Here is a 26,458-nt window from a genome sequence, read left to right as displayed (position 1 = left end):
TTCTGTTTATGTCTATTGGTTTGAAATCTCTTGTCCTCTTGAAGAGTCTGCACCCCATTCACATGGCATCAACTTTTAATGAAAATAAATTCTTATTGTTTTTAAGGCACCAGTGAAGACTACAAACTCTTGGAAAACATGAATAAGCTGACTAGCTTGAAGTACCTAGAAATGAAAGATATTGCTATAAACATCAGTAGAAATCTGAAAGATTTAAATAAAAAATGTAAGTAAACCAATAAGGCAGGGGTATAACAAACAGTATGTTTGGGAAATGAGGCATCTGAGAGTCAGTTCATGCTCGCTTAGGTGTTGAAGGAAAGAAAACTTGGTAGACATGCTGCTAAACAATGCTGATCTTGAGTGGATTTTGACAGCTATACACTGTAGAGTAGCGTAAGTGAAAAAACATCTGATTTTCTGTCCTATTTTATCCTAAATTTTTGATCTGATAGGAAATAACACTTCTTTTGATTCCCTATCAAAATTACTTGTGTTGAATATAGCCACTCCAATGGAAGAGAGTCTCTAGATGATGGAAAGAATGGATGGCCACTTGGGATGAATATAAGGCTGTTGTCAGAGGATGTACGGAGGCAATGAGGAAAGCTAAAGCCTCATTGGAGTTGTACCTTACATGGGAGTTCAAGGATAACAAGAAGGGCTGCTTCAAACGCACTGCAGATGAAAGTGCCTATTAATCTGCAAGACATCTGCCCCATCCTAGGAGCAGGGAGGTGATCATTCCCCTGTACTCAGCTTTGGTGAGGCCACACCTCGAATCCTGTGTCCAGTTTTGGGCCCCTCTCTACAAGAAAGACATGGAGGTGCTGGAAAGTACCCAGAGGCTGGGCTACCAAGCAGGATAGGATTTGGAGCACATCTCAGATGAGAAAGGGCTGAGGGATACAGCAGTGTCTATGTGGATTTTGTTAGGCCCTAGTGTAAGTAACACTATATAGAGATCTTGCAGCTAAGCATTAAACAGTGAAAAAAATCCACCATTGTTGAGCATACAAATTTTTATTAAAAAAGCCAAACAAACAAGAAAAAAGGTACTTTCCCCCACGCCCCTTAAGTAGGAAATGTATTCTTTGGTGTTGCAGGGTTCCTGTAGGGGAGGGGATGGGGCTGGTTGTGGTTTGTATGGGGTTTTTTTACAGTACAACAGTATCTATTTCCTCACTCTTCTTACACCACTGTTGTTTAGTTTTTAATCAATTAAATGTTTCACCAAGTACCTTTCACCAGCAAGCTATTAGAAATACAACCATTCTTGCTTGGCAAGGAGCGCTCACTCACTGTTCAAACTCAAATGCATCTCAAACATGCTGGGACTGGTCTCTGGCTCTCCTCAGAGGTGACAACACAAAGATGGCAATGGATCAATCTATAAATATCCTCATCGCCTTATGCCATTTGTGATGGAGAAGCTCAGATGTTGAAAGACAAATGCTTTCCTTTGAATATTCCTTGTATAAGTTGGTGACATAAGAATAATATTTTTATAATACTTTATAATATATAGTTTGATATATAAGGAATTATGAGAATTATATTAGCTTAGAAAAAGTTTCTTGCACAATATACATGAATGCATTTCTTCTTAAAAATGCAAATCATACAATCATGTGCAGATCATGCTCCAGAAACAAGGGGACAGGGTTTCCATCAAGTCCAGTAAAGTCACTTGAAATCTGCTGTCAGTCTCCAGCAGGGCCTAACAAGCTTTGCAGTTTTAAGACTGGAGAAGCAACAGAGCAAGACAAATATAGGAGACTAAGTGAACTTTCTCATAAACCGGATTTTTGCATAGGCAATGATAAGAAAGATAACAGTCATGCAGAAGAGAGCCACTACATTTTCCCACATTGCCCAGCTGGTAGGTGTGATTCCTTGGCTGCACAGGTATGCTTCACCAGAACACCTGCAGAAAAGCATGGGGCAGAAGTTGGTATTATTACGTGGTACAAGTCTTCAAGTACTTACTTTTATTCCTGTTCCACAAAGATTATTCACAGAATCACAAAATGGTAGGGGTTGGAAGGGACCTCTGGAGATCATGTAATCTAACCCCTCTGCTAGAGCAGGTCCACCTAGATCAGGTCACACAGGAACACGTCCAGGCAGGTTTTTAAAACCTCCAGAGAAGGAGACTGCACAACCTCCCTGGGCAGCCTGTGCCAGGGCTCCCTTGCCCTCGCAGGAAAAAAGTTTTTTCCTCATGTTTAAGTGGAACCTTTTGTGTTCCAGCTTTTGTCCATTATCCCTTGTCCTGTCACTCGAGTCAACAGAAAAAAAAAGTACCACCTCATCGTCTTGACATACATCATTTAAATACTTCTAAGTATTTATGAGCTTTCCCCCTCAGACTCCTCCAAGGCTGAACAGCCCCGGTTCTCGCAGCTTTTCCTCATAAAGAAGACGCTCCAGTCCCCTGATCATCTCTCCAGAAGTTCCCTGTCCCTCTTGGGAGCTTGGGAGACCAGAATCAGACATAGGACTCGAGATGAAGCCTCACTGGGGCAGAGTAGATGGGGAACAGAACCTCCCCTGACCTGCTAGCCACACGATTTTTCATGCACCACAGAATGCCATTGGCCTTCTTGGCCACGAGGGCACATTGCTGGCTCATGGTTAGCTTATTGTCAACCAGCAGGTCTCTCTGCAGAGCTGCTCTCCAGTACGTCAATCTCCAGCCTCTACTGCTGCATGGGGTTGTTCCTTCCCAGATGCAGGACTCTGCACTTGTCCTTGTTGAACCTCATGAGATTCCTCTCTGCCCAACTCTCAAGCCGGTCGAGATCCCGCTGAATGGCAGCACAGCCTCTGGGGAATCAGCCAGTCCTCCCAGTTTAGTGTCATCAGTGAACTTGCTGAGGGTACACTCTGTCCCCTCATCCAGGTCGCTGATGAATATGTTGAACAAGACTGGCCCCAGAACTGATCCCTGTGGAACTCCACTGGCCACAGGCCTCCAACTCGACTCTGTGCCATTGATCAGCACCCTCTGGGCTCTGTCATTCAGCCAGCTCTCGATCTACCTCACTGTCCACTCATCCAAGCCACACTGCCTGAGCTTTCTGATGAGGATGTCATGGGAGACAGTGTCAAAAGCCTTGCTGAGGTCAAGGAAGATGACATCTGCTGCTCTCCCCTCATCTAGCCAGCCGGTTTTGTCCTCATAGAAGGCCATCAGGTTAGTCAAACAGCATTTCTCCCTGTTGAATCTGTGTTGACTCCCCCTGATAACCATCTTTTCCTTCATGTGTTTAGAGATGACATTGAGGATGAACTGTTCCATTGCCAAGGATGGAGGTGAGGCTGACAAGCCTGTAGTTTCCTGGGTCATTCTTCCTGCCCTTTTTGAAGACTGGAGTGACATTGGCCTTTCTCCAGTCCTCAGGCACCTCGCCTGTCCTCCATGATCATGCAAAAATTATAGAGAGAGGTTTAGCAATCACATCAGCCAGCTCCTTCAGCACTCTAGGATGTATCCCATCAGGACCCATTGACTTATGAGTGTTGAGCTTGGTCAACAAGTCTTTAACCTATTCCTTATCCACCAATGACAAGTCTTCTGTTGTCCAGGTCGTCCTACTATCCTTGCTGGACTGGGCTTCCCAAGGGCCAGCCTTGGCTGTAAAGACTGAAGCAAAGAAGGCATTCAGTAGTTTGGCCTTCTCTGCCAAAGTGAGAGTGGCTTAGCAATCACATCAGCCAGCTCCCTCAGCATTCTAAGGTGCAACCCATTGGGACCCATAGATTTATGGATGTTAAGCTTGCCCAACAGGTCTCTAACCCAGTCCTCATCCACAAAGGGAGTCTTCCATTCTCCACACTATCCTACTATCCTCCAGGGAATGGGCTTCCAGGGGGCTATAAAGACTGTAGGCAAACAATACATTTAATAATTCCACCTTCTCTGCATCCTCTGTCACCAGGACACCCTCCTCATTCTACCCTTAAGTCTGCAAAACAGGTGACAGAAATAGAGTAACCTCATAACATCACCAAAAAAAAAAAATCCCTCAAGAGACAAATCTAGATCTCTGGTACTCATAATTTTTCACTAGAATTCTCATGTTTATAGATAGATGGCAATTTATTAGTAAACCTCAGGGCAACATTAAACCACGTAAGTACAAAAGCATTAGTTTCACACAGCAGTCATTGGAGGTCCATAGCAGGGGTTTGGGTTCCAAAAGCTGTGGAAACAGTGCTCTAACAATAACCTTAGTTTGCCAGTCCTATAGCATGTGTCAGGAAATACTTGCATTGCTACAACTTAAGGTATCAATAGGCAAGAGTATTTTAAATGGGGTAGGAGCACTGGAAGATACCCTCTTGTGTATCTGCAGGGAGCTTAATATTTACAAACAAACTCTGAGTAGCAGGCATGTTTCTGCTCACAAATCAGCTTCCGAACAACCTTGTGGCTGTCAACACATTGCAATTGCCTTGCAAAGTGAACATGGGTTTGTTTAAGAAAACTGGTAAGCCATGGATATATTATCAAAACTAAAACTTAATTTAGCTCATCTGCCTATTTTTAGGAGCTGAGTTTCATCCCTATTTCACTCTTGGGTAATTGTGAAGTTTTAATACAAGTTTAAGTCTAAACCACATTATTTTGGGACATATCATTGAGACTGGCCTATGAGTGGTTATTCTTTGAATAATACAAAAAAATGAAATAGTCAGATGGCTTCCACTGAAGCAAGTCATTACACTTCAGGCCCAAGAGCCACCATGAACTCCACCATGACTTACATTTCTCCTGAAGTATCAGGGGAACAACTGCCTGCGTCTCCCACAGGCGCTGTAGCATTTGGATTCTTCTCACCACAGAAGTAGAGATCTTTGAACTCATTCACCTGAAGAGCCTAGAAAAAGAGGCAGATGTTCGATTTTTACATGTAGTGATTTGGGGTGCTAAAACTGAAACATCTCAAAGGATTATTAGAAGACACATATCACTATTTTTGGAACTGTATGTTTATATTCCTTTTTATTTTGAAACTCTTAATCACTGCCTGAGGAACTGCTATAAGTTCTACATGGAGGATGGTTTGGTGTCTGAGTCTTTGGCTTCAAAGTTACATTTTGGTGATTTAGCCATGAGTTTCTGTTTTGCCAGCTACAAGTTCCTGTACATCCACTTCCATCTGGGTCAATCTACCGTGTGGCTCTATGCAGACTCCTCAGGATTGGTACACTGGAGCAGATGGCACAGTCAGCCAAGGAAGGGTTCCCTTACACTGGTATCCTGGGCTAATTACAATCTCAGGGAACACTTCCATGTCCAGCAACACTGATAAAGCATCTCAGTAACACCCAAACAGGAGAGGTTTCATATCTCCACCCCCTCTTCCTGATCCTATCTTTCTCTTCCACTGGTGGTCAACATGCTCCTGCCCACACAACCCCGCACCAGCTCCAGCATTCACAGAATCACAGAATGGTAGGGGTTAGAAGGGACCTCTAAAGATCATCTAGTCCAATGCCCCTGCAAAAGCAGGTCACTCATTCTCACCCAAAGGCAGGAAACTATTCCTCTTAAACAGGCGTGGCCAGGATGAAGACAGGAGATGGTAGCATAAGTGCCACCTGTGACTGCTGAGTGACCTGCTATATCTAGGTACTGTGTTTCAAGCAGCTGCACACTGAGCTTTCTGGTACCCCAGCTCACTAATATCCAAAAAAGTTAGGAAGTCAGATTTCACTTCAGAGGAAGCCACAATGAAGACTAAGACACTCAGGCATTATGGTAAATCCTTTAAGCTCAGTCATTAAACTCAGACTGGCCACCTAAACAGCTGAAGAGGCCATACAGTAGTTGACTTTATTCTAAACCATGGGGGTCAACTGCTCAGGCTAGGAATTAGTGCCTCACTGGACAGCTCACTGTTGCTGTCCAAGCAGCACTAATTTTGTGGCACAAAGGATTTTGTAGTCTCTGAGACTTTCACCTCTCACACAGAGATCCTTTCTGGAGTTGGCTGGTTTGTTCTTCCTTTACTATGTTCATGCAAGGAAAGAAATCAAATCTGACTTTTAAAACCACGTCTTTTGTACTCAGAACCCCTCCAGGAAGCAGCAGTGTGGCTACATTACTCACAGGAGTCTACTCGCTACTCACAGTGAGGCCGTATCGGGGGATGCTGAGGTACTGGAGCCAGTTCAGCCAGCCCATTATAGAAGGGAGGTTTACTAAGAGGCCTGAAAAGATCTGAAAAGGAACAGAAGAGACTTATGAGTCACACACTCTGTTTACTGCAAACAATGCCATTCCTGCACACATAGTGCAGTTGCCCAGCTGAGCTGCCCTAGGGCAGATGGAACTCCTACTGCTGTTAGGCCTGTGCCTACAAGCACCTGGTTCAAACCCTGCAGCAGTCCCAGACAGCCTGCCCAACAGCACACCCAAGTACTCCAGTTGAACTGCTTGCATGGAGGTCAGAAAGGATTTCTATATCCACATGTGATTTAAGCATGCATACTAGCAGTGTCTTACTCTGGAGGGCTGTGTTCTATGGTAGAGCTAGCCAGAGGCTAAAGACCAATGGCTGGGAGATGAAGAAGTAGAAAAACAAGAAGGGAACCATGCAGAGCCTTAAAGGCTGTCACTGTTTCAGCTTTCTCCTTTGACCTGCATCTTTTATCTGACTGGAGCAACAACTCTCTCCTGAATGGAACAACATTTGCTCTTTTACTTCTTAGCACAGTATTTCATAGTTAGACATAACATTTCAGGTTGTGCTTCATCACAAATGGCTTTGTGCTTACCCTGCTGTCTTTCAGGGTCTATTCATGACTTCATTCAGTGTACATCACCTGCCCTTCACTATGCATGCACACTTGTCAGCCACAGCAAACATTTGAAGCAACACAGTACCACTTAGCTTATTGCAAAAGCAGGTTAAATTGCAAACAAAACAGTAAGGGATGCATTGTGGGCTCAGCATATGTATCCTCAGACAGCGACAAGGGGTCACCTGACAGGAACTACCTTTTACTCTAAGGTAACTCGATAGGTCTCACAGTCAAGAAGTTTCACCACAAACATTATCTCTTTAAAAAGGAATTCACATCCCTCATCTGTGAGCAGTCAAAATGCCTTGCTCTCTTCCTTAGAAGTCCTTGAAGAAGAGTACTCAAGTAATTTCTGGAACCCAAGGGCAATACTGAATTAAAATCCCACTGGGCATCAAAAGTTAATCCAATAAAATCAACTGATCTAAGGTTTATTTCAAGATTTTTTTCCTTTTAAATGATGCAGTTGATCACATAGATTTTTAATATCAGAAATGAGAGATTTTTCAGAAATAAATTTTAGTAACAACAATTTAAAAAAACCCATTTTTAGGTGTGCATTGTTTGCAAAGCTCTGGTAGCATCGTAACTACTGAACTGCACCTGAACAATAATTTGACTCTTAGATTACAAGTTGGCTGAAGTGCATCTTTGACTAGTAGTGACAATAAACTCACAGGCTGATGTGCTACTGGCCTGTGGCTTCTCAGCCTGCTTAGGGCTGGCTCAGTCCAGCCCCCTTGGCCTTTCTCAGCTGTATCCTTACCTCCACCAAAGACCACGCACATACTTATATACTTACAAGCATCAGGACAAAACAAATAGTGATGAGCAGATTGGCCACAGCCACCACATCCATACCAGCACTGATAGCCAGAGACATGGCTGTGGCAGTGTAGGACACCAGAACCAGGGTCAGCATGAAGAAGAAGAACCTGCCTGCAACAGCTTGGTATCCTGTCAAAAACCAGAAAGGAAAGAGTCCAGTAAACCACATTATGAATCCCAGAGAGGTACCCCTGGTCTCCTATATGAGAGGGAAAGTAGGAAGAAAGACCCAAGTTTGCAATTCGCAGGGACTATGCATGCTCCAAAGGCCCAAAGAGCATTCGCAAAAGATGTGGTCAAGCAAGGTCCCTGTTTTAGACTGCTGCTGTTTGTGCTTTTGCTCTAGAATTGCCTGAAATTGTGATGCGAGGCACTTACATCAGTTGAGGATTCATCTAGTTTCATGGTGTAGGAATTAAACTCTGGCTAAGTCAGAAAGTGAATGTGTTGGAAGATGAAAGGTTCAATGAAAGCGTCAATTCTTTACCAATCATCCAGTAACTGATGCATGAAAATATGATGGCTGGAGCAGTTCTCATGGGCAGCAGATCTCCTATCATCAAGGCCAGGAAGTAGGCAGACACACGGTAATACCCACTGGTGTACTGATGGCTGTGAGGACAGGAAGGAGGGGAGTTGTACAGGTTTAGAGGTTATGTAGGAAGCAGACTCAGCATGCATGTCTGGTTTGTCCTGATTTGGTTTCTGTCCTCACTACCAATGACTCCTCTATATGCAAGTTTTTAAATTTTCTCTGTGCTGTAACTTCCCACTCTGTAAAGTAAGGGCTGACCTATCTCACAGGCCCTGTGGTCATACTGAGAGCTGTCCACAGAAAAGTGAATGAAAGGCTACAAGACTGCTAAGTAACATTTTAGAAAAAGGGTCTTAAACTTCTTTTAAAAGAGAATGATCCTTTAAACAAGAGCACGGGGAAAGTATTAGACTGCTGTTAACTAGAGGAACACTTCCTCCACAGCCAACTCATACAGCTGCTTCCAGAGGAGAAGGATGATACCTAACAATGAGAAAACCCCTTTAGGACTCACCTCCAGTTCCCAGGGCAATTAAATGTCATGATTGTTTTGCTGCTTAATGGAGCTCATGAAAAGATGCTTTAATTGGTGAAGTGCCAACATCCCCATTCATGCAGCTTGTAAGCTAAGCTGGTAAGCAGGGCGGACTGGCAGTAAATGTCAGTGTTGGGAGATTCACTCCTGAGCAGCTGTTGGGGCAATATTAAGCTGTTCTGAAGAACGTGCAAGTGGACATGTGGATTCCAGGCACAGATCTCCAATTTCTTCTTTACTGCATAGAATGTCTGTTCCCCTTTCATCCCATCATCCCATCAGCTGGAGGCTATTTTAAACTACATTTTCAACATATCTGTACATATATGTGCGTATATAATATACACACACATTGACACACACACAAATATATATATATATATATACACACACACACACACACACACACACAGAGATGAGCTTGATTATTAGGGAGTTCTTGTAAGCCAGTCAGCAGCCCTCTTCATCCAAGCATCCCCTGCAAAGCTTTTTCAAGAACTTTCCCTTCCTCTTTGTACAGTCTTACCACACTAGTACCATTCCAAGACAGCATTTCAACCCTGTCAGCAAGGGAGCAGGCAGGGTTCAGAGTCTGCAGGATTCACATGCAGACTTCAAAACAGCTGCTACCAAAAGTGGGTAGGAAAAGCACTTCTCAGTGAACTGTGACATGGCAAACAAGAAGAATTACTTTATTTCTCACCTCCTTCCCCCACCCCTTAGCATTTCAGCTCTCTGTTCTATAGACCAATTTATCATGACTGTTACAATCACATGTTGCAAGGGAGCAATCATCAGGTCTTGGTGGAAATAATTTCGTTTAGCCTGTAAGATACTCACCTCACTCCAGGGTACAAGATAGTCTAAGTGCCTCACTACTTACACAAATAGTTTCTTGTCTCTAATGAACAGCTCAACTGCAGAGACACTAGAAAAGCACTGGTTTGTGGTGACAAAAAACAAGGATCCAACCCTAGAAGGCAAAACAGAAAAGTCAAAAAGTGAGGAAACAGCCTAGATCAACACCAGCAGCCTCAGGCATCATCATACCATCAAGTCAGTATTCTTCTGTTTCTGTCCACTGAATCGTGCTACTGTAGATATCAGCTGTAAAATCAAGTTTATTCCTTTATCTCCCCTTTAACATGTTCTTCATACATATGTGCAAGCCCAACGGAACTGTGGTCCCTTTAGGACCTCTGGCAATACCATGCTGCAGTGTATTGAGGCTTCTTAACCCTCCTTTGTTGCTCAAGTGGATCCCAAGACCTTTCCTGTGGCTGAAACTTGTCTGCTACAGACAGAAAAACAAGCAAAGCTGTTGGCTGTCCAACTCACCGATTCTGAATGCCACTTCGATCCAATTTTACACCAAAAAAGATAGCACCCACAACCAAGGATAGAATGGTGGTCACTGCAATCTAGAAGTGGAAAGAAGAGAAGAGAGTCTTTAGATAAGTAAATAAAGACAAACTTCTTATTGAGACATATGCAAGGTTTAAGAGTCACACCTGCCTAAAACTTTGCTGTTGAGAGTGAATGTAAATCTATGCCACACAATTAAAAGCCTTATGGCAAATTTTCTGAATTTATCCTTTTTGGTTTTCTCCTTCCTCTGATCTTTGTCTGGGAAAGGTTAGTACAAGCAAACTCAAAGAACAGCTCAGCTTAAAATTTCAAGTGAGGCACAAAATTAATATGCCACTAGAAGATGAACCACAGAATGGAGCACTTCCCCCACTCCCCAATCTTCAGTGCAGTAGTGCTTGTGCTAAATAAAATGGAGATTGTTTTTCAAAGGCAACAAATGTAGCTGAATATCTCATGCCACTTAAGTGGCAGTGGCACAGGACTTTCCTGTTTCCCTAGCTGCCTTTGATAAAAAAAGTATACCTTACAAACTGCAGATGCAGGACTGAGAGCAGGGGGAATCCCAGACTTTTAGTAGTTGTTACCTACTTGTGCAACAGAGGCCTGTGGGTTCCTGATGAGGTTTTTCAGGGAACGCTTGGACACCCAGTATAGCTGTGTGAGGAATCCATTTGCATAGGTAATCTCATGCTCCTGCTTGGGTTTTCTCTGCTTGCTTCCTTGTCCAAGTTCCATTTTCCCCAGTGATTCCTTTGTGCTCTGATACAGACTGGAGTTGAGGTATTTCTGGTGCAGCACATATACCACACTGCTGTCCACGTTATCTTCTGCCACTCCATTTTCACTGCTCCCCTCTGAGTGAGAAAGACAAGGTATGGCTTGTGATTCCCCATTAACTCTGTATTCAGACATGGCCCATCAACATGCTTAGCCACTTTGGAGGCTGTATAAAAGAAGTAGGAATGGTCAGAGAATTTGAATTGTTCAAACCTTAGCTCTGAGCTTAAGAGGCTAGCTGGGGTGAGAAGGTTTCCCTACAGCTGTAATCACAGAATCATAGAATGGTAGGGGTTGGAATGGACCTTTAGAGATCATCTAGTTCAACCTCCCTGCAGAAGCAGGGTCACCTAGATCAAGTCACATAGGAACATGTCCAGGCGGGTCTTGAAGACTTCCAAGGAAGGAGACTCCACAACCCCTCTGGGCAGCCTGTGCCAGTGCTCTGTCACCCTCACAGTCAAATAGTTTTTTCTTATATTTAAGTGGAACTTTTTGTGTTCCAGCTTCATCCCATTACCCCTTGTCCTGTTGCTAGCTACTATAGAAAAAAGGGATGTCCCAACCTCCTGACATCCATGAAGCTAGCTAATCTGCCTGGTTTTTGTGGCACAAAAATGGCCAAATTCTTAGACTGAAGTACCAGAACACCTTTGTTTCACTGAATTTTGGGGAACAGCATTGTTTGCTCTGATCCATTTTTCCATCCCCAAAAAGCACCATTAAGAAAACCATTCCCTTTAATCTTTCAGTCATGGATATGCTACAGCATCCCCAAAGAACTATTTCCTAACTCGTCACTCACTATATTGTTAGAGAGTTTGTTATTTAATCTAATCCCCATCTTTCTCAGTGCCCTATTGTTGTAGTTTAACCTCAGCCAACAACTAAGCAGCACACAGCCACCTGCTCACTCCTCCTCCTCCCAGTAAGATGAGAAGAAGAAGCAGAAAAAACAAAAGTAAAACTTGTGGTTTGAGATAAGAACAGTTTAATAATAAAAAAGAAATAATAGTAATAATAATGATGATGATGAACAAGAATATCCATAGAAAGAGAGAAACAAAACACAAGAAAAGACAAGATGACCAATGCCTGAGCACAGATCTGCCCCTTCCCCACCAGTTCCCCCCAGTTTATATACTGGCCATGTCCTATGGTATGGAATAGCTCTTTGTCTAGTTTAGGTCAGCTGTCCTGGCCATACTCCCTCTCAGCTTCTTGTGCCCCTTCTTGATGGCAGAGCATGGGAAACTAAAAAGTCCTTCACCTAGGATAAGCATTACTTAGCGACAACTAAAACATCCGTGTGTTATCAGCATTATTCTCACACTAAGCAAAAACGTATCCCCTGTGTGAAGAAAAATATCCCAGACAAAACCAGGACACTTGTAAATCCATTATTCCTTAGCCTATCTACCCTGTCTCTGCAGCAGTCTTATTGTGACTGAAAACTTCTATCAGCTGTCGCTTGAGACTGAGCAATTCTTGTTTTTCAGCCTTTCCCATATAGGTTTTATAAATTGCTGGTATTTATCACCGCTTCTGTATATTACTGAAGGAAGGAAAAAAATTCCTTTATTTTTTTTGTCTGAACTCTTTAAAGAAGCCTAAAGTAAATACTTGTTAGTAAGAAAAATAAAAAGATAATGAAGTGCCTTTAGACTGGAGCAAACCCAGAGACTAAAAATTTACCATTATCACATAAAACTTCAAAAGTGGATTTCTCCTTCACAATTTACCTTTTCCTGTGTCCACAGGTCTGTGGTCTTCCTTGCTTGCTGACACAGCAGTTGAATCACCATTTATGATATCAAGGAAGAAATCAGCTGGATTGTTGAAGGGTTCACATTCATATCCTTAAAAAATAACCAAAAATTACACATGCAAATTTTTTGTTTTGCTCAGAGGACAGCTTGGAAGGTCATGTCTAATACTGTATCACTTTTCCACAGGCCTGTTAGAAGAAAACTTCACTGCATTCCATGACCATTATTTTACAGCAGTAGAATGGATAGGATTTAGGAGATGGTGAGTCCAAGGTATCTATACAGATATTATTACTTATTCTCCACTGATTTCAGGTGAAAAGAAATTAGTAACTTTCTTCTACATAACTCAGCCTGGATAAATCTTGTCTCCTTCCCAGTGCTGTTCAACCACTGGATGCCTGCTCTGCAGCCTCAGATGCTTGCCCTAGAAGTTCAACTCCTGCTTGTGTTTCCTTGGTCACAAGGAAAAGGAAGGACTGTCCAAGAGTGACTTCTTATAATAAAGTTCTAGGTAGGAGATGAAGAGAAAAGAAAACAAAAAAGCAACAATGCATATGCTATAGGATTCCTGTGAGAAAGCAAATGAGATGGGATAGTAAGACGAGGTGTAGAAGTAGTGAGGTTGGTTAAAGCATCTTCCTTAAAGCCAGGGAATACATACAATCCAGTATTGTTCACGGCTGCATCTAGAGTAAACTACAAATCAGTTCCATGTTTTCAGTCTGTTGTAGTCAGAAACCCCCACTGTGCTTACCTGGACAGGGAGTGGCTACTGAACAGTGCAATTATTGTCATTGAATCATGGAATCATAGAATGGTAGGGGTTGGAAAGGACCTTTAGAGATCATCTAATCCACCCACCCTGGCAAAGCAAGTTCACCTAGATCAAGAATACATCCAGGTGAGTCTTGAAGACCTTGAAGGAAGGAGACTCCACAACCTCCCTGGGCAGCCTGTTCCCATGCTCTGTCAACTTCACAGTAAAATAGTTTTTTCTTATGTTTAAATGGAACTTTTTGTGTTCCAGCTTCATCCCATTACCCCTGTCCTGTTGCTAGATACAACAGAAAAAAGGGATGTCCCAACCTCCTGACATACACTATTTAGATATTTGTAAATATTAATGAAATCCCCCCTCAGTCTCCTCCAGACTAAACAGCCCCAGTTCCTGCAGCCTTTCCTCATAAGGAAGATGTTCCAGTCCCCTGATCATCTTGGTGGCCCTGTGCTGCACTCTCTCCAGAAGTTCTCTGTCCCTCTTGAGCTGAGGAGCCCTGAACTGGACACAGGACTCCAGATGAGGCCTCACCAGGGCAGAGTAGAGGGAGAACAGAAGCTTCCCTGACCTGCTGGACACACTCTTCTTCATGCATCACAGAATGCCACTGGCTTTCTTGGCCACGAGGGCACATTGCTGGCTCATGTTTAGCTTATTGTCAACCAGCACTCCCAGGTCTCTCTCTGCAGAGCTGCTCTCCAGCAGGTCAATCCCCAGCCTGTACTGGTGCATGGGGTTGTTCCTTCCCAGGTGCAGGACTCTGCACTTGTCCTTGTTGAACCTCATGAGGTTCCTCTCTGCCCAACTCTCAAGCCGGTCGAGATCCCACTGAATGGCAGCACAGCCTCTGGGGAATCAGCCAATCCTCCCAGTTTGGTGTCATCAGCCAACTTGCTGAGGGTACACTCTGTCCCCTCATCCAGGTCGTTGATGAAGATGTTGAACAAGACTGGCCCCAAAACTGATCCCTGTGGAACTCCACTGGCCACAGGCCTCCAACTTGATTCTGTGCCATTGATCACCACCCTCTGGGCTCTGTCATTCAGCCAGCTCTCGATCTACCTCACTGTCCACTCATCCAAGCCACACTGCCTGAGCTTTCTGATGAGGATGTTATGGGAGAGAGTGTCAAAAGCCTTGCTGAGGTCAAGGAAGATGACATCTGCTGCCCTCCCCTAATCTCGCCAGCCGGTTTTGACCTCATCAGGTTAGTCAAACAGCATTTCTCCCTGTTGAATCTGTGTTGACTCCCCCTGATAACCATCTTTTCCTTCATGTGTTTAGAGATGACATTGAGGATGATCTGTTCCATTGCCAAGGATGGACGTGAGGCTGACCAGCCTGTAGTTTTGTGGGTCCTCCTTCTTGCCCTTTTTGAAGACTGGAGTGACATTGGCCTTTCTCCAGTCCTCAGGCACCTCGCCTGTCCTCCATGATCATGCAAAAATTATAGAGAGAGGTTTAGCAATCACATCAGCCAGCTCCTTCAGCACTCTAGGATGTATCCCATCAGGACCCATTGACTTATGAGTGTTGAGCTTGGTCAACAAGTCTTTAACCTATTCCTTATCAACGACAAGTCTTCTGTTGTCCAGGCCATCCTACTATCCTTGCTGGACTGGGCTTCCCAAGGGCCAGCCTTGGCTGTAAAGACTGAAGCAAAGAAGGCATTCAGTAGTTTGGCCTTCTCTGCATCCTCTGTCACCCATGCGCCCTCTGTGTTTAGCAGCGGGCCCACATTCCCCCAGTCTTCCTTTTACTGCTGATCTGTCTCAAAAAAAAACCTTCTTGTTTTCCTTAACTTTCCTGATCATGTTTAATTCTTAAAGGGCTCTAGCCTTCCTGGTTGCACCCCTGCATGCTCTAGTAAAGTTCCTATACTCTTCAGAAGAAGTCAGGCCCTGTTTCCACCTCTCACAAACGTCTGCTTTCTGCCTGAGCTGTCCCAGCAGACCTGTGTTCATCCATAGAGGCCTCCTGCCTCCTTTTCCCACTTTTCTACATGTGGGGACACATTGATCCTGGGTTTGGAGAAAGTGGCACTTGAAGACTGATCATCTGTCTTGGGCACTTCTACCATCTAGGATCCTATCCCATGAGATCCCTCCAAGCAAGCCTTTGAAGAAGCCAAAGTCGGCTCGCCTGAAATGCAGGGTCACAGTCCTGCTTTGTGTCCTCCCTCTTCCACACAGGATCTTCAACTCTATCGTCTCATGGTCACTGCAGCCAAGGTTGCTTCCAACTTTCACATCCTCAATCAGACTCTCCATATTTGTCAGTAGAAGGTCCAGCAGCACACCCCTCCTTGTTGGTTCCTCAACCACATGTAACTGTTATCAACATTCTGTAGGAACCTCCTGGACTGCGTGTGCTTGGCTGAGTGGCTTTGTCAGCAAATATCAGGGTGGTTGAAGTCCCCCATGAGGACTGGGGATTGTGATTGTGAGGCAGCTCTCAGCTGTTCACAGAAGGCCTCATCCTCATTCATTTCCTCCTCCTGATCAGGTGTCCTGTACCAAACTCCTTAATTATCACCCACAAGCATTCAACCTGCCCTTCATCTGCACCCAGGCAGAGCTCAATACAGACTAATTGCTTTCTCACATAGAGAGCAGCTCCACCTCCACGCTTTGTCAGTCTGTCTTTCCTGAACAATACATAACCCTCCATTGCTGTGCTCCAGTCATGGCAGCTGTCCCACCACATCTCTGTGACTGCAATGAGGTCATAGTCCTGCATCTGCACCCACATCTCCAGTTCCTCCTGCTTATTCCCCAGGCTGCGTGCATTGGTGCAGAGGCAGCACAGGGTCTTACTCAAACACACAGGTTTCCCTGGACAGATACAGGAGGATCCTCCCTGGTTTGGTACTCCCTAAGGGCAGTCAGCCTTCTGCATCTCAACATGGTATGTGGCTGAAGAGCACTCATCACTGCATTCCCTGCCCTGTTCACCTGCTAGACAGGATGGTCTGTTCTATGTTATTTCTCCCCACACTCCCCAAGTCCTTCAGTTTAAAGCCCTCTTGATCAAGTTGGCCAGTCTATTCCCAAATATTCCAGTGCCCTTATGAGAAAGATGATTATCCCATCTTAACAGATACCATAGTTTTCTCGTCGCAGTCACCCATCTGCATTCAGAGTAGAGCAGATTCTTGGATAAGCCCATACCAATTGCTCTCAGTCTGCAGGATGTGGTTCAAAACTCACTGGGTCTGACACCTAGGCCTGGCAGAACTACAAGCAGCATCTTGTCTGTTTGGCACCGTGCTTCTAAAGACCCAAGCAAGTTTTGTCCCAACTCAAGGCAAAACCAAAGGCAGGAGAGAGTCATGCTCTGTGTTGTCTGAAAAAAAAAGGGGTTTATAATTTTGTTTTTTTCCTGTTCTAATGTAACACTGTTTAGACTGTATATGCACATCCTCTAGCATCCTAGTTATAAAACAGCACAGGACTATTACCCCGTGGTAGAGTACGAATTTACCCACAAATTAAACTCACTAGCCTGTTGCCCGTGCTCTTGGTACAGAAGACTTACCAATAGAACTGAAGTACTCCAGGGCCTGCTTTGCAGGACCATGATACACCACCTTCCCCAAAGCTAGTAATGTCAGGCTGTCAAACAGCTTGAATATTGAATAGCGGGGCTGATGGATGGAAAATATGATGGTTCGCCCTCTTCTTGAGAGCCTGAAATAAAAACAAAATATCTCTCAAACACACCACACTTTGAATTTTGGAAAGGTCACGTTAACCCAAGTACCCAAATCCATGACAAATACTTGTCAACTTCTCTGCGTCTTGACCCAGGAAAGCTGTAGTTCCCTGTTCTCTGTCACTGTGTCAGATGCTGCCTGCAAGATCCTGAAGACAGCACCCATTGCAAGAGACTGTCACTTCAGTCTGGGTAGACAAAGTATGATGTTGTCTGTAGCTAGCAAAGGTTAAGGCCACAGCTGTGTATAAACCCTCCTTACATGTTTTCTACATCAGGCTTCAATTTGACTAACTGGAATGGTCCTACTGCGCTCAATGGCAGTACCAGGCTTTACATAGCAGGCTGTGGAAGTCTGGCCAGCTGAGATTTCACTCTTCTGCTAAAGATTTACTCTCTGTAAAAGTCAAATCAGGTTTGTCAGGTGTTCTTTCAAGTGCTTTACCACTGATGCCCAAAGGGTATCCTTGTCAATCAAAGACCCCTATCCACAAACAGCAGAGCAAAATGTGCCCCGAAGCAAAACCAGGCAATGCACAACAAACGAAGGAGGAGGGTTAGAAACTCATTGTTATTAAATAAGCCTCGTTTGGTCCTCTTTGTACCAGAGACAGCTCATTTCCACAATGCAGGAGATGGAAGCAAACACTGAGGGTAAATTTGCAAATAAAGTCTCATCTGAGTTCAAGGTTGTTGCCACAGTGGAGAAAGAGATTTTGTAATAGACTCGGTTGGAAGGCCAAGAAATTATAATTACAACGCTTGACCTCCCCAGTCCACCCCTCTCTGTGGCAAAGGGAAGCTGTCCAAGCTACAGCTGCCTTTTGGACTCCAGTCCAATGCTTGCTGGGGAAAGATTCCCATCAACTTCAAAAGGCTTTGGACATGACCCAAACAAATAATTTACTAATTTGAGTCAATTTGTCCAGTTTTTCTTTTTTCTTTTTTTTTTTTTAAAGGAGCACTGTAGCTACTCAGCCGTAACAGCATTCCTTTTTTTACTAATGAGCTGACAACAAAATGCAGCAGAGCTCTGGAGAACTAACTCTTACTTCTTCAGGAGGATGAGGACTGCATTGGCCGTGCTGGCATCAAGGCCAGTTGTTGGCTCGTCCAGAAAAAGTACTGGTGGCTCTGTGATGAGCTCCATCCCAATGTTGGTTCTCTTCCGTTCCCCTCCAGACACTCCTCGGATCAATTCAGTTCCTACCTATGAGCAGAAGAAATCAGGCATTTGCAACAAGACCCAGTCAGTGCATGCTCTGGAGCTCAGGGCTCTCCCCACCCAGCAGCCTTTGTCCTTTTCAGAGTCCTGTTAGTGAACTCTAGGGCCAGCAGCAGGTGATGAGTCTGATGCAGTGTGTAGGACTGTGTAGCAGTAAGTAGAGCCTGATTTTCAAAGGTACCAGGCACCTTATGACTTCAGGGGTCAAGGATGATACTGACAAGGAAGAGCCAGAATGAGGCCACAGTCTCAGCCAGTCAGAGGGGGTATTGGCTTTTGGGGATGCCTTTTGTTGGAACCTCACCTGCTGCTCAAGTAAGAGTGAAGTGAAAGGAAAGAAAGGGTAAAAATGCTGATGGGAGGAACAAGCTTTGCACAGAATATCTCCATCACAGCCCAGCTTTCCATCCCTCACAGCTTTCAGTAGTGTAAAAATAACTTCCCTGTCTTGTCCCACAAAGGCAGGAAGTGACTGAGCAGCCTTCCAAGGTGCAATGACTAGATGACTTTTTCCCCTCTGAACTTATACAACATGCTGCATATGGTACAAAATCTTCCCCTTTTTAGTAGCAAATACACATACCTCTTTCCAAGCTGCATCCTGAACTGAAGACTGATTTCTTATGTACAATATGGTTTAGTCAGACTCCTGCTTAGCTTGGTGTAGCTGCACTACATAAACCACACTACCCAGAGTCACGTAGTTCAGTTTCCAGAGATAGTATGATTTCTGAGAAAGGTATTCTCACTGCTTACCTTAGCATCAGCCACTTTGCTTAATCCCAGCTCGCTGATTATCTGGGTGACTCGCTCTTCTTTCTCTTTAACACTGATGGAGCTGGGTAGTCTCAGGGCAGCAGAGAAATGCAGGTTCTCTCTCACTGTCATTGTGCCCATGACAACATCATCCTGAAATCAGTACAAATGACAAGTTAGGCAGTCTCCTCAACTGCCTGACTGGACACGAGAGTCCATGTAGTGGCAGTTGCTGGATAAGCTGTTTGTGGAACACAGTGGAAGCTGGACTAAGGGACAGTCCCTTCTTCAAAATTTATGATACAAAATTCAAGGTCACTCAGTAGCTGTCAAGGGGAGAATGCAGCTTTGCAGGTTCCCAGCTTACACCAAGCAACATGTCTGCCTGCTTTCAGGCTCAGGAGTTCAAGTGCAGACAGTACCATTTTGTGCTGTTTTCCTTACCAGGCAAAGAGAGGCAGAACAGGTATCTTGTTTTGTAAAGAGTTAAAACTTCTGCCAGTCCAGCTAAAGCCAACGGACATTGCTAGTGCTCAATGTTCAAGGTAGAGACAGTCAGGGAGTCACCTGTGTCATCTCTGCTCCCAATTACAAGCCACATCTTGCTGTGTTCCACAGCACTTGCTGACTTCAGCTGCTGACAGAACTCTCCCCAGCTCCTCAGAGAAACAAGAGTACTTCACCAAGATGCCTCTAATTTTTTTCACATTTCAGCTATCTATAACTCTTGGGCACAAGGCTATATTCTAAGGGCTACCCCTTTAGAAAAGCTCCAACAGTCATGTGCATTCAGAGTAAGAATCAAATCTATCCAGTTGACAAACATCTGGGCAGCCTACACCAACCTGCAACAACCATGAGCCCAACAGAGTTGATGACAAGTCCATCCAGAGCTCCATGCCTCTCCGTCACCCCTGATTTGATATTCAGGCCAATTCTGCATCCAACATATGATGAGAGAAGGCTTGTGGCACTGGGAAGCTGCTGAGAATCACGCCTGTTAATCAGGCCTTTTTCACGTCTAGGGCCCTTTTGGAAGGCACAGCCCCTAAGCTGCAGGGCAGCAGACTCTTGCCTGCCTTGGGACTTCTTCCACGTTGCAGGACTGATCATTAACACAGAGGATGTGCCAGCCAGCCAGGTTTGGCACTGGAGTTAACAGAGGAAGACTGAATGTGCTGCTGTGCTAAAAGCATGTGACAGATTACTCAGACTGTAGTGTTATGACAAACTGTCTTTGCCAACAAAGGTCTTTTAGGAATTTCTCTCCATCCCTTTCCTCTCCATACACCCAGTTTCTCACCCTAGTCCCCCATTCCCCATCCTCGGATCTCACCAATACAACTGCTGAGTCACCACACTGGAAACTAAACTAAATTTAGGGTACCTTAATACCAAACATAATGAACTTTGGCAGGACACCTCACCTGCAAGGCATGAGTGGAGAGGCCACCAGCAGTTTTGTAGGGAAAACACATGACTTAGCACATCTATATGCTCATCTGCATCAGATTTACCCTATAAGTATGTTTTTATTTACGTATTTAGGTCTCCAGTGTTGTTTGCAGTGTTTGGGACATCTTTATTGATCTAGGGAGTAACTGCACAGAGTGGGAGGGGAGTGAGACTATTTAATGTCTCACATAGCTGCCTATATTTTTAAGGATGTTTGGTTGCTTTGAACATTTGAGAGACAAATGTCTCAAAAGGGGACCACTTGCAAGAAAACTCCTTGCTAGTCATGAAACACAGAGGATCTTTGACCTGCAGGATTGAGGCTTGGCATCAGTCTTGTCACATACATCCATCCAGAGCCTCCCAGCTGGCAGCTTTCCGAAAAGCTGCCTATTTCACATCTGCCTGCAGTCATAAGTCTGGATGCTTTCCAGATTTAGCTGTTCATATGGCTGCCAGGAATTCCCTTCTCCTCAGCTCTTCCAGCGCTTCGAGGATCTATTACTGGCCCAGGTCTCCACCCACTTCCGCAGATTCAGATGGCTTTTCCTGTCTCCCAGTGGAATGAAGCTCTGTTCCAGCCAGCCAGAATCAGAGGAAGAACAACAGGCATCTATTTACTTCCTAGAATTATCTGATAGCTTGAAGGTACTTCTGCCAGCTAGAACTGCTTCTGAGTTTTACAAGAGATTTTTGGGTGTTCCAAGTTTTTTCCTTATGGTTTTTTTTTTGGTTTGAAACCCTATAGGCAGGGGCCAAAATAAAAAGCCTCAGTAGCCCAGCATAACAATTTGATCCTCTTGTCTTCCACACATCAGAAAACTACTAAATACTGTAGCATCTGAATTATCAAATTAGACTCTGTAGGGATCATGGAAAATTACCTAACCTAGTAGTTCATTTTTTGCTCATCTTATGTGATTTTCCCTCCCAAGAGTTCCCAGTCCTCCACGGAAGGCCATTACCTGCACAACATATCCTGAGATGCACTTGAAATTTGGAGGTTGAGGGATGCCATCTATAAGCACTTCTCCAGACAGGCCTGCTGGGTCCTTTCTGGCAGCCAGCACATCTAAGAGACTTCAGATAAACACCAGGCATTAGGTTTTGCCACAACAGCTGCTTTTACTTTTGATGAGATAAGCTCCAGCAGTCAGGACTGCAGTTAGAGCATGCTCACAGCATGCTGCAAACCAAGGGCACAGAAAGGGGCTTCCTCTACTCTGGGGGCTTTAACTTTTTGTACAGAAAGCCTGTTGTACATACAGGATTTTCAAGCACAAGATGTGCCACAGCAATGTGGTAGTGCACAGACCCTCACAATTCACAGCAGTTAACACCCTACAGACATTAAACTCAGTCTCTATTAAGAATTAATCTGAAATGCATGGGGACAAAAGCAGCCTGACGAGTAGCTGTGGTCTGCTCTCCAGGCAGGGGAGCACAGAATTAACTACTTTGATCTCAAGGAAATTAATCCAAACATGTATAACAAGACTTCAGAGAATTAATATTAAATCTAGTATTTTTTTAAATATATCACTGGATTCTGCTCACTGCCAATGCAGAATCTCTCCTTCCCCAAGGGAGCTTTCACTCTCTCACAACCTCGTTACAGGTCTAGGACATAGTCTACACCTGAGCTCCAGTCATCCCTGTTCAGCCTAGTATCTTCAATGAGGTCAACATCCAAAGATGACTGCAGATCACCAGCTGGAGCAGATGAGGGGTGTGATACTGCCGCAGGGCAAGAACTCCAGCAAAGCTGATACAAGAACAGGAGATCAAACTGCATCTCCGGATTTCTCACCGCCATGCAGACGTCTGAGCCTGCAAGTTTCAAATCTCCCCCAACCCTCAGAACCCCAAATCTTCTATGAACAGTTGCCTGTTCATTTGAAGGAGTAGAAGAAAATACTCACGAAGATTTACCACTCCCTGTTGGCCCCAGGATAGCATTCAAGCCTGGCTTCATAATGCCACTGGAAGAAGGAAAGGATTATTTCCAAATAAAGGACAGTTTACATGCAGCTCATAGTAGAGGTAAGGTGTGAACAAATTGCTGTTGAAAGGAAGACTTAGAGATGATTAAAACCTTCTACTTAAATCTGAAAACAATATGCAATTTTCCCTTTGTGTTCCAGATTACAAGTCAGAACAGAACCAGAGACAGATATAAAAAGAAATCTACAAAAGACAGAAATTAGTGTAATCCCTGATGATCCAGGTTTTGAAAAGAACAACTGCTCTCTGCTATTCATTTCTTCTCTTCATTTAGTTTCTTCATTTCTTCTGACTGCAGCCTGAACTATAATTAAAGTAACCCTCAGATCTTCTGGAAGAAGAATTCACATAAGTTTGGTCCTAATTTGCTCAAATCAATAACTGAAACTGCTCCAGCTACATCCCACCTATTTTGCCTAAAAACAAATTAGGAAGCGTTCACGTGAACTGCAGACTGGCAGGACGGTTCTGGAAGATGACATTGATGTTACTGATTCACAGCACTAGATTAATTCCTACCCTCCAGTATTTTATTTAAGCAAGAACTTACTAAACATTATGAAGGATCTTCTTTTCCACAGTTTTCCGTTTGCATAGGAATCCACTGGACTGCTTCACAGAGTACTGGATGTTATGGAAACTCACAACAGAGCCCCGAGGGGATCGGAGTGACTCTTGTGTTGGAAAAGAACGTTGGAAATTGCCTGGTCCTTCTTCTTCTCCAACAGAAATAACACTGTGATCAAACATGTCTGCCATCACGTCCACGTTACACAGGTCAAGCTCCACTGCATGTAGTTTTTTGAGGTCACTTGTTGTTTTGAGCACTTCCCATCTGTTAAGACAAAAAGCTGCAGGGAAGGAGACGTGAGCAAAGATTTCTGTAGAAAGTGTCTGGAAAAGTAAGTTCATGCACACCACACCAGCCCTTACACGTGCCAAGTTTCCAAGAGGATGGACATCCGCACTGGAAGTAGTCTCCAAAGGCACAGAAACCACATATTTAGAACAATACATATAGCCTTTAAGAACAAGATATCTATGTTCTTGAAGTGATGCTAACTCAAAGAGCACCTAATGATGAAAAAGCCAAGCCCATCTGCTCAACACAGTAGGGACTACAAATGAAAGCTACTACCACTTAAGCTACAGGGACTCAAGCTCCCTTCCTCCAGGTATAACATGCTTACTCCACACATCCCCACAAAGCATTCAGAGAAAACCTATGAATGATTCTGTATGAAGAATCACAGTTGTGCATATGACAATGAAGGCCACTCTCATGCACCTTGTTTGCTGGCACAAATTTGTTTCAGAGATACCAGTGTGACTAAAATAACAATTACACATGTTGCTTATCATGTTTCAGTCACATCAGTATCAAGACACTTCACAACTACAAACAGGAAGAGAATTTGGATTTGTCTGGAGGCACCATTTACCCTGAGGAATGGTAGGTGCTCCCCCTCCCACAAGGAGAGATCTGGGACATGCCACAGTAAGGAAAAATATGGTACAAACTCAAACATTAAGGAAAATGAAATATGGTATCTATTTGTAAGCACAAATAGAGTTATAAAATGTTCTGGTTCAAGCAGCTAAGCTGCCTCTTTACCTCGGGATGGGGGCACCTGAAAGGAAGGACATGTGAACAGCAACAGGAAGGAACTGTTCTCCCTGTCCATGCACAAGAGCATATACAGCAGGCAACATATGTATATGGTTGTAACTCACCTACTAGTCACAGCAGTAGAGCTCTTTGGCCAAGAGGCTGCTTCCCCTTCTGTTGCAGTAACTGATGGAGACGTAGTTTGTATTCCTTCGTGGGTTTAAAAAAAAAAAGAAAGAAAGAAAGAAAATGTTTAAAGTTCTTGCCTTGATGTTGCACATGAAGAACTTGGAAACCCTAAAGTCTCCAAGTTCTCCACCCTGTGCAAGGCCTGTGCATAACTTGTACACTCCCTTCTAGCCAGGTGCCCTCATGGTCGTTATCCTTCCTGTCCCTTTCCAAAGAACTACAGCAAGCAAGGAATTGAACATGACAGGTTAGATTACCACAAGTCAGTCTAATCATTCACTCCCCTTATAGCTGCTGGCATGACAGTGTTTGTTGGAAAGCTAAAAATTTGCTGTGATCCTGCAGAAAGCCACAGTGACTGAGAGAGCAAGAACTGTCCACAAAGACATCTATTGCTGTCCTTGAGTTCTGTGGGAAGATTGTTGTATCGCATCAATCACCCTTTTCCCACCATCTGCACTTCCTTCCTCCCAGGACCAAGATGGTGATAAGCAGCAGGACCAAAAATATCCACCACTACAGAAGTAATGGATTTTTTAGGGAGCAAGATAGTAATCCTTTTAAGAAACTGGAACTACATGAGCCAGATTTAAAGAAACTGTAGTTGTGTTTCCTCTCTGTCTCTTTCTATCACTTAGAGCTCAATAAGTTGCAGTAGTGTTTTCCTAAAAGTGATGGGGAGAAGGGAGGGTTGTTTAGCTTGAACACATCCTGAATTCTAAATCTGTTCACCCCTGGGAAAGCCTTCCTTGTGGGAAACAAGAAAGGATATGCTGGTTACATCAGCAAGAGAGGGCTTATATGCCTCAAAGGTTGCACAACAGATCAGAGGGAGGGAAAAAAATCAGGATGACAGCGACATCAGGAGCAAAGACTTCTGAACATCTGGCTGTCCTGTATGCCTCACATCTGTCCTGGACAGGTTCTGTAACATATTACACCACAAGACCTTTTATCTAGTTTTTGCAAAGCTACTGGTAAGCTAAACCGCCACGTGTGTAAAGGTGAGGATGAGAAAAGCTTAGCAGAGGATGAGAAAAGCTCAGCAGACGCTACAGGTAGGACCAGGCAACAGCGGCAGCACCTCATTCTGTCCCTCCGGCCTCCCCGCCTCGCCCCACGGGCCGGTTCCGCTACTGAGCCGGAGATGAGAACCGACCCGTGCAGCCCCGCTCCGCTCCGGTCCCCCCGCGCCCCGGCCGGGCTGCCCGCCTGAGGGCCCGGCCCGACTTCGCCGCTCCCCGCCCGGCCGGGTCCGCGCCGCCCCGCGCCGTTACCTCCCGGCCGCCGCGGCGTCAAGGCGGCAGCGAGGCTCTGCCGGCGGATCTGCGCTCCCCGCGTTTTATAACCGGCTTCGGTGGCGAGTTACATAAACCAGCGGCGGGGAGTGCCCGCTCCGAATCCCGCCGAGACGCCGGCGGCGACGGGCCTCGCTTCCCCGGCAGCGCGGGCGGCCGCGGCGGCGCGACCCCCGGGGCGGTGCTGGGAGCGGGCCGCAGCACGCCGCGCCCCCGAGTGCGGGTGTCCCGACGTGGCGTGCGGGGCCACGGAGCCTTCTGCGCCGGGATGGGGAGCGCTGCCCCGCGCTGCTAGCCTGCCCTGCTGGCGCGGGGGGAGGAGGGTGTGTAGGGGCAAGCAGCGTCGTTCTCTCGTTGGAAAAAGTCAAAAGGGCGAACTGGCATCGGGCACGGGGTGCCTGCGGGCGCCAGTTGTCCTCGGACCCCGCAGGTCCCTGGCTCAGAGGAGTACAGCTGGGGATGAGAGGAGGTACCCGCTCTCTCTCCCACTTTCCCACCTCCTGCAAAGGTCACCGCACCCGGGGGATGGTTCTGCAGTCCCGCTGGGTCAGCTGAGGCCAGAGGCAGTCCAAGGAACCCCTCCAAGGGTGGCTCTGCCACACTGATCTCGCATTTGAGAGGCAGTGTGCTCCTCCAAGCTTCTCTGCTTGGCCCAAGGGGGCCAGGGCAGCCTGGTGGGGTTACCTGGGGTCCGCTGGGCTGCTTCTCTGTGTTGCTGTGTGCTCCCAGCTAGGAGAATGTGTGAAAACAGGAAGATCTGATATCCATTGGTCTGTTGTCAAGGTTCCTCCTCAGC

The 26,458-nt window shown here is 45.1% G+C and overlaps 1 protein-coding gene across 4 annotated transcripts; it reads right to left on the bottom strand.

Annotated features, from left to right (window-relative positions):
* Positions 1–1,004: 1,004 nt before the first annotated feature.
* On the bottom strand, positions 1,005–26,429 carry LOC104552224 (broad substrate specificity ATP-binding cassette transporter ABCG2). Of its 4 annotated transcripts, none has more exons than XM_062001108.1 (17): positions 26,347–26,429; positions 24,301–24,385; positions 23,117–23,417; positions 22,485–22,544; positions 21,528–21,642; positions 19,108–19,260; positions 18,179–18,336; positions 16,950–17,101; positions 12,605–12,721; positions 10,674–10,939; positions 10,053–10,135; positions 9,598–9,687; positions 8,132–8,256; positions 7,619–7,773; positions 6,143–6,232; positions 4,774–4,886; positions 1,005–1,927 (listed from the first exon to the last, which is right to left on the bottom strand). In XM_062001108.1, the coding sequence occupies exons 3-17, from the start codon at positions 23,323–23,325 to the stop codon at positions 1,780–1,782; spliced, it is 2,034 nt and encodes a 677-aa protein (XP_061857092.1). In that variant the 5' UTR covers positions 23,326–23,417; positions 24,301–24,385; positions 26,347–26,429; the 3' UTR covers positions 1,005–1,779. The 4 variants fall into 4 exon arrangements, with proteins under 4 accessions (XP_061857092.1, XP_061857091.1, XP_061857094.1 ...); XM_062001107.1 differs by lacking the exon at positions 26,347–26,429 and adding an exon at positions 25,642–26,153; XM_062001110.1 differs by lacking the exon at positions 26,347–26,429 and adding an exon at positions 25,449–25,522.
* Positions 26,430–26,458: the final 29 nt, after the last annotated feature.

Source organism: Colius striatus, chromosome 8 (genome assembly GCF_028858725.1).
Source record: "Colius striatus isolate bColStr4 chromosome 8, bColStr4.1.hap1, whole genome shotgun sequence".
Lineage (NCBI taxonomy): Eukaryota > Metazoa > Chordata > Aves > Coliiformes > Coliidae > Colius > Colius striatus.
This window is presented reverse-complemented; position numbering and strand designations above follow the sequence as displayed.

What these genes read in the sequence shown, in the direction of transcription:
- LOC104552224 (XM_062001108.1), bottom strand. Translation starts at nt 23,325, where the DNA reads ATGGCAGACATGTTTGATCACAGTGTTATTTCTGTTGGAGAAGAAGAA. An exon ending in CGAAGTGGCATTCAGAATCG is followed by an intron (nt 9,688 to 10,052) that starts GTGAGTTGGACA and finishes TTTGCCTTCTAG; the next exon opens with GGTTGGATCCTTGTTTTTTG. An exon ending in CATCAGTTACTGGATGATTG is followed by an intron (nt 7,774 to 8,131) that starts GTAAAGAATTGA and finishes GGTTTTTGACAG; the next exon opens with GATACCAAGCTGTTGCAGGC.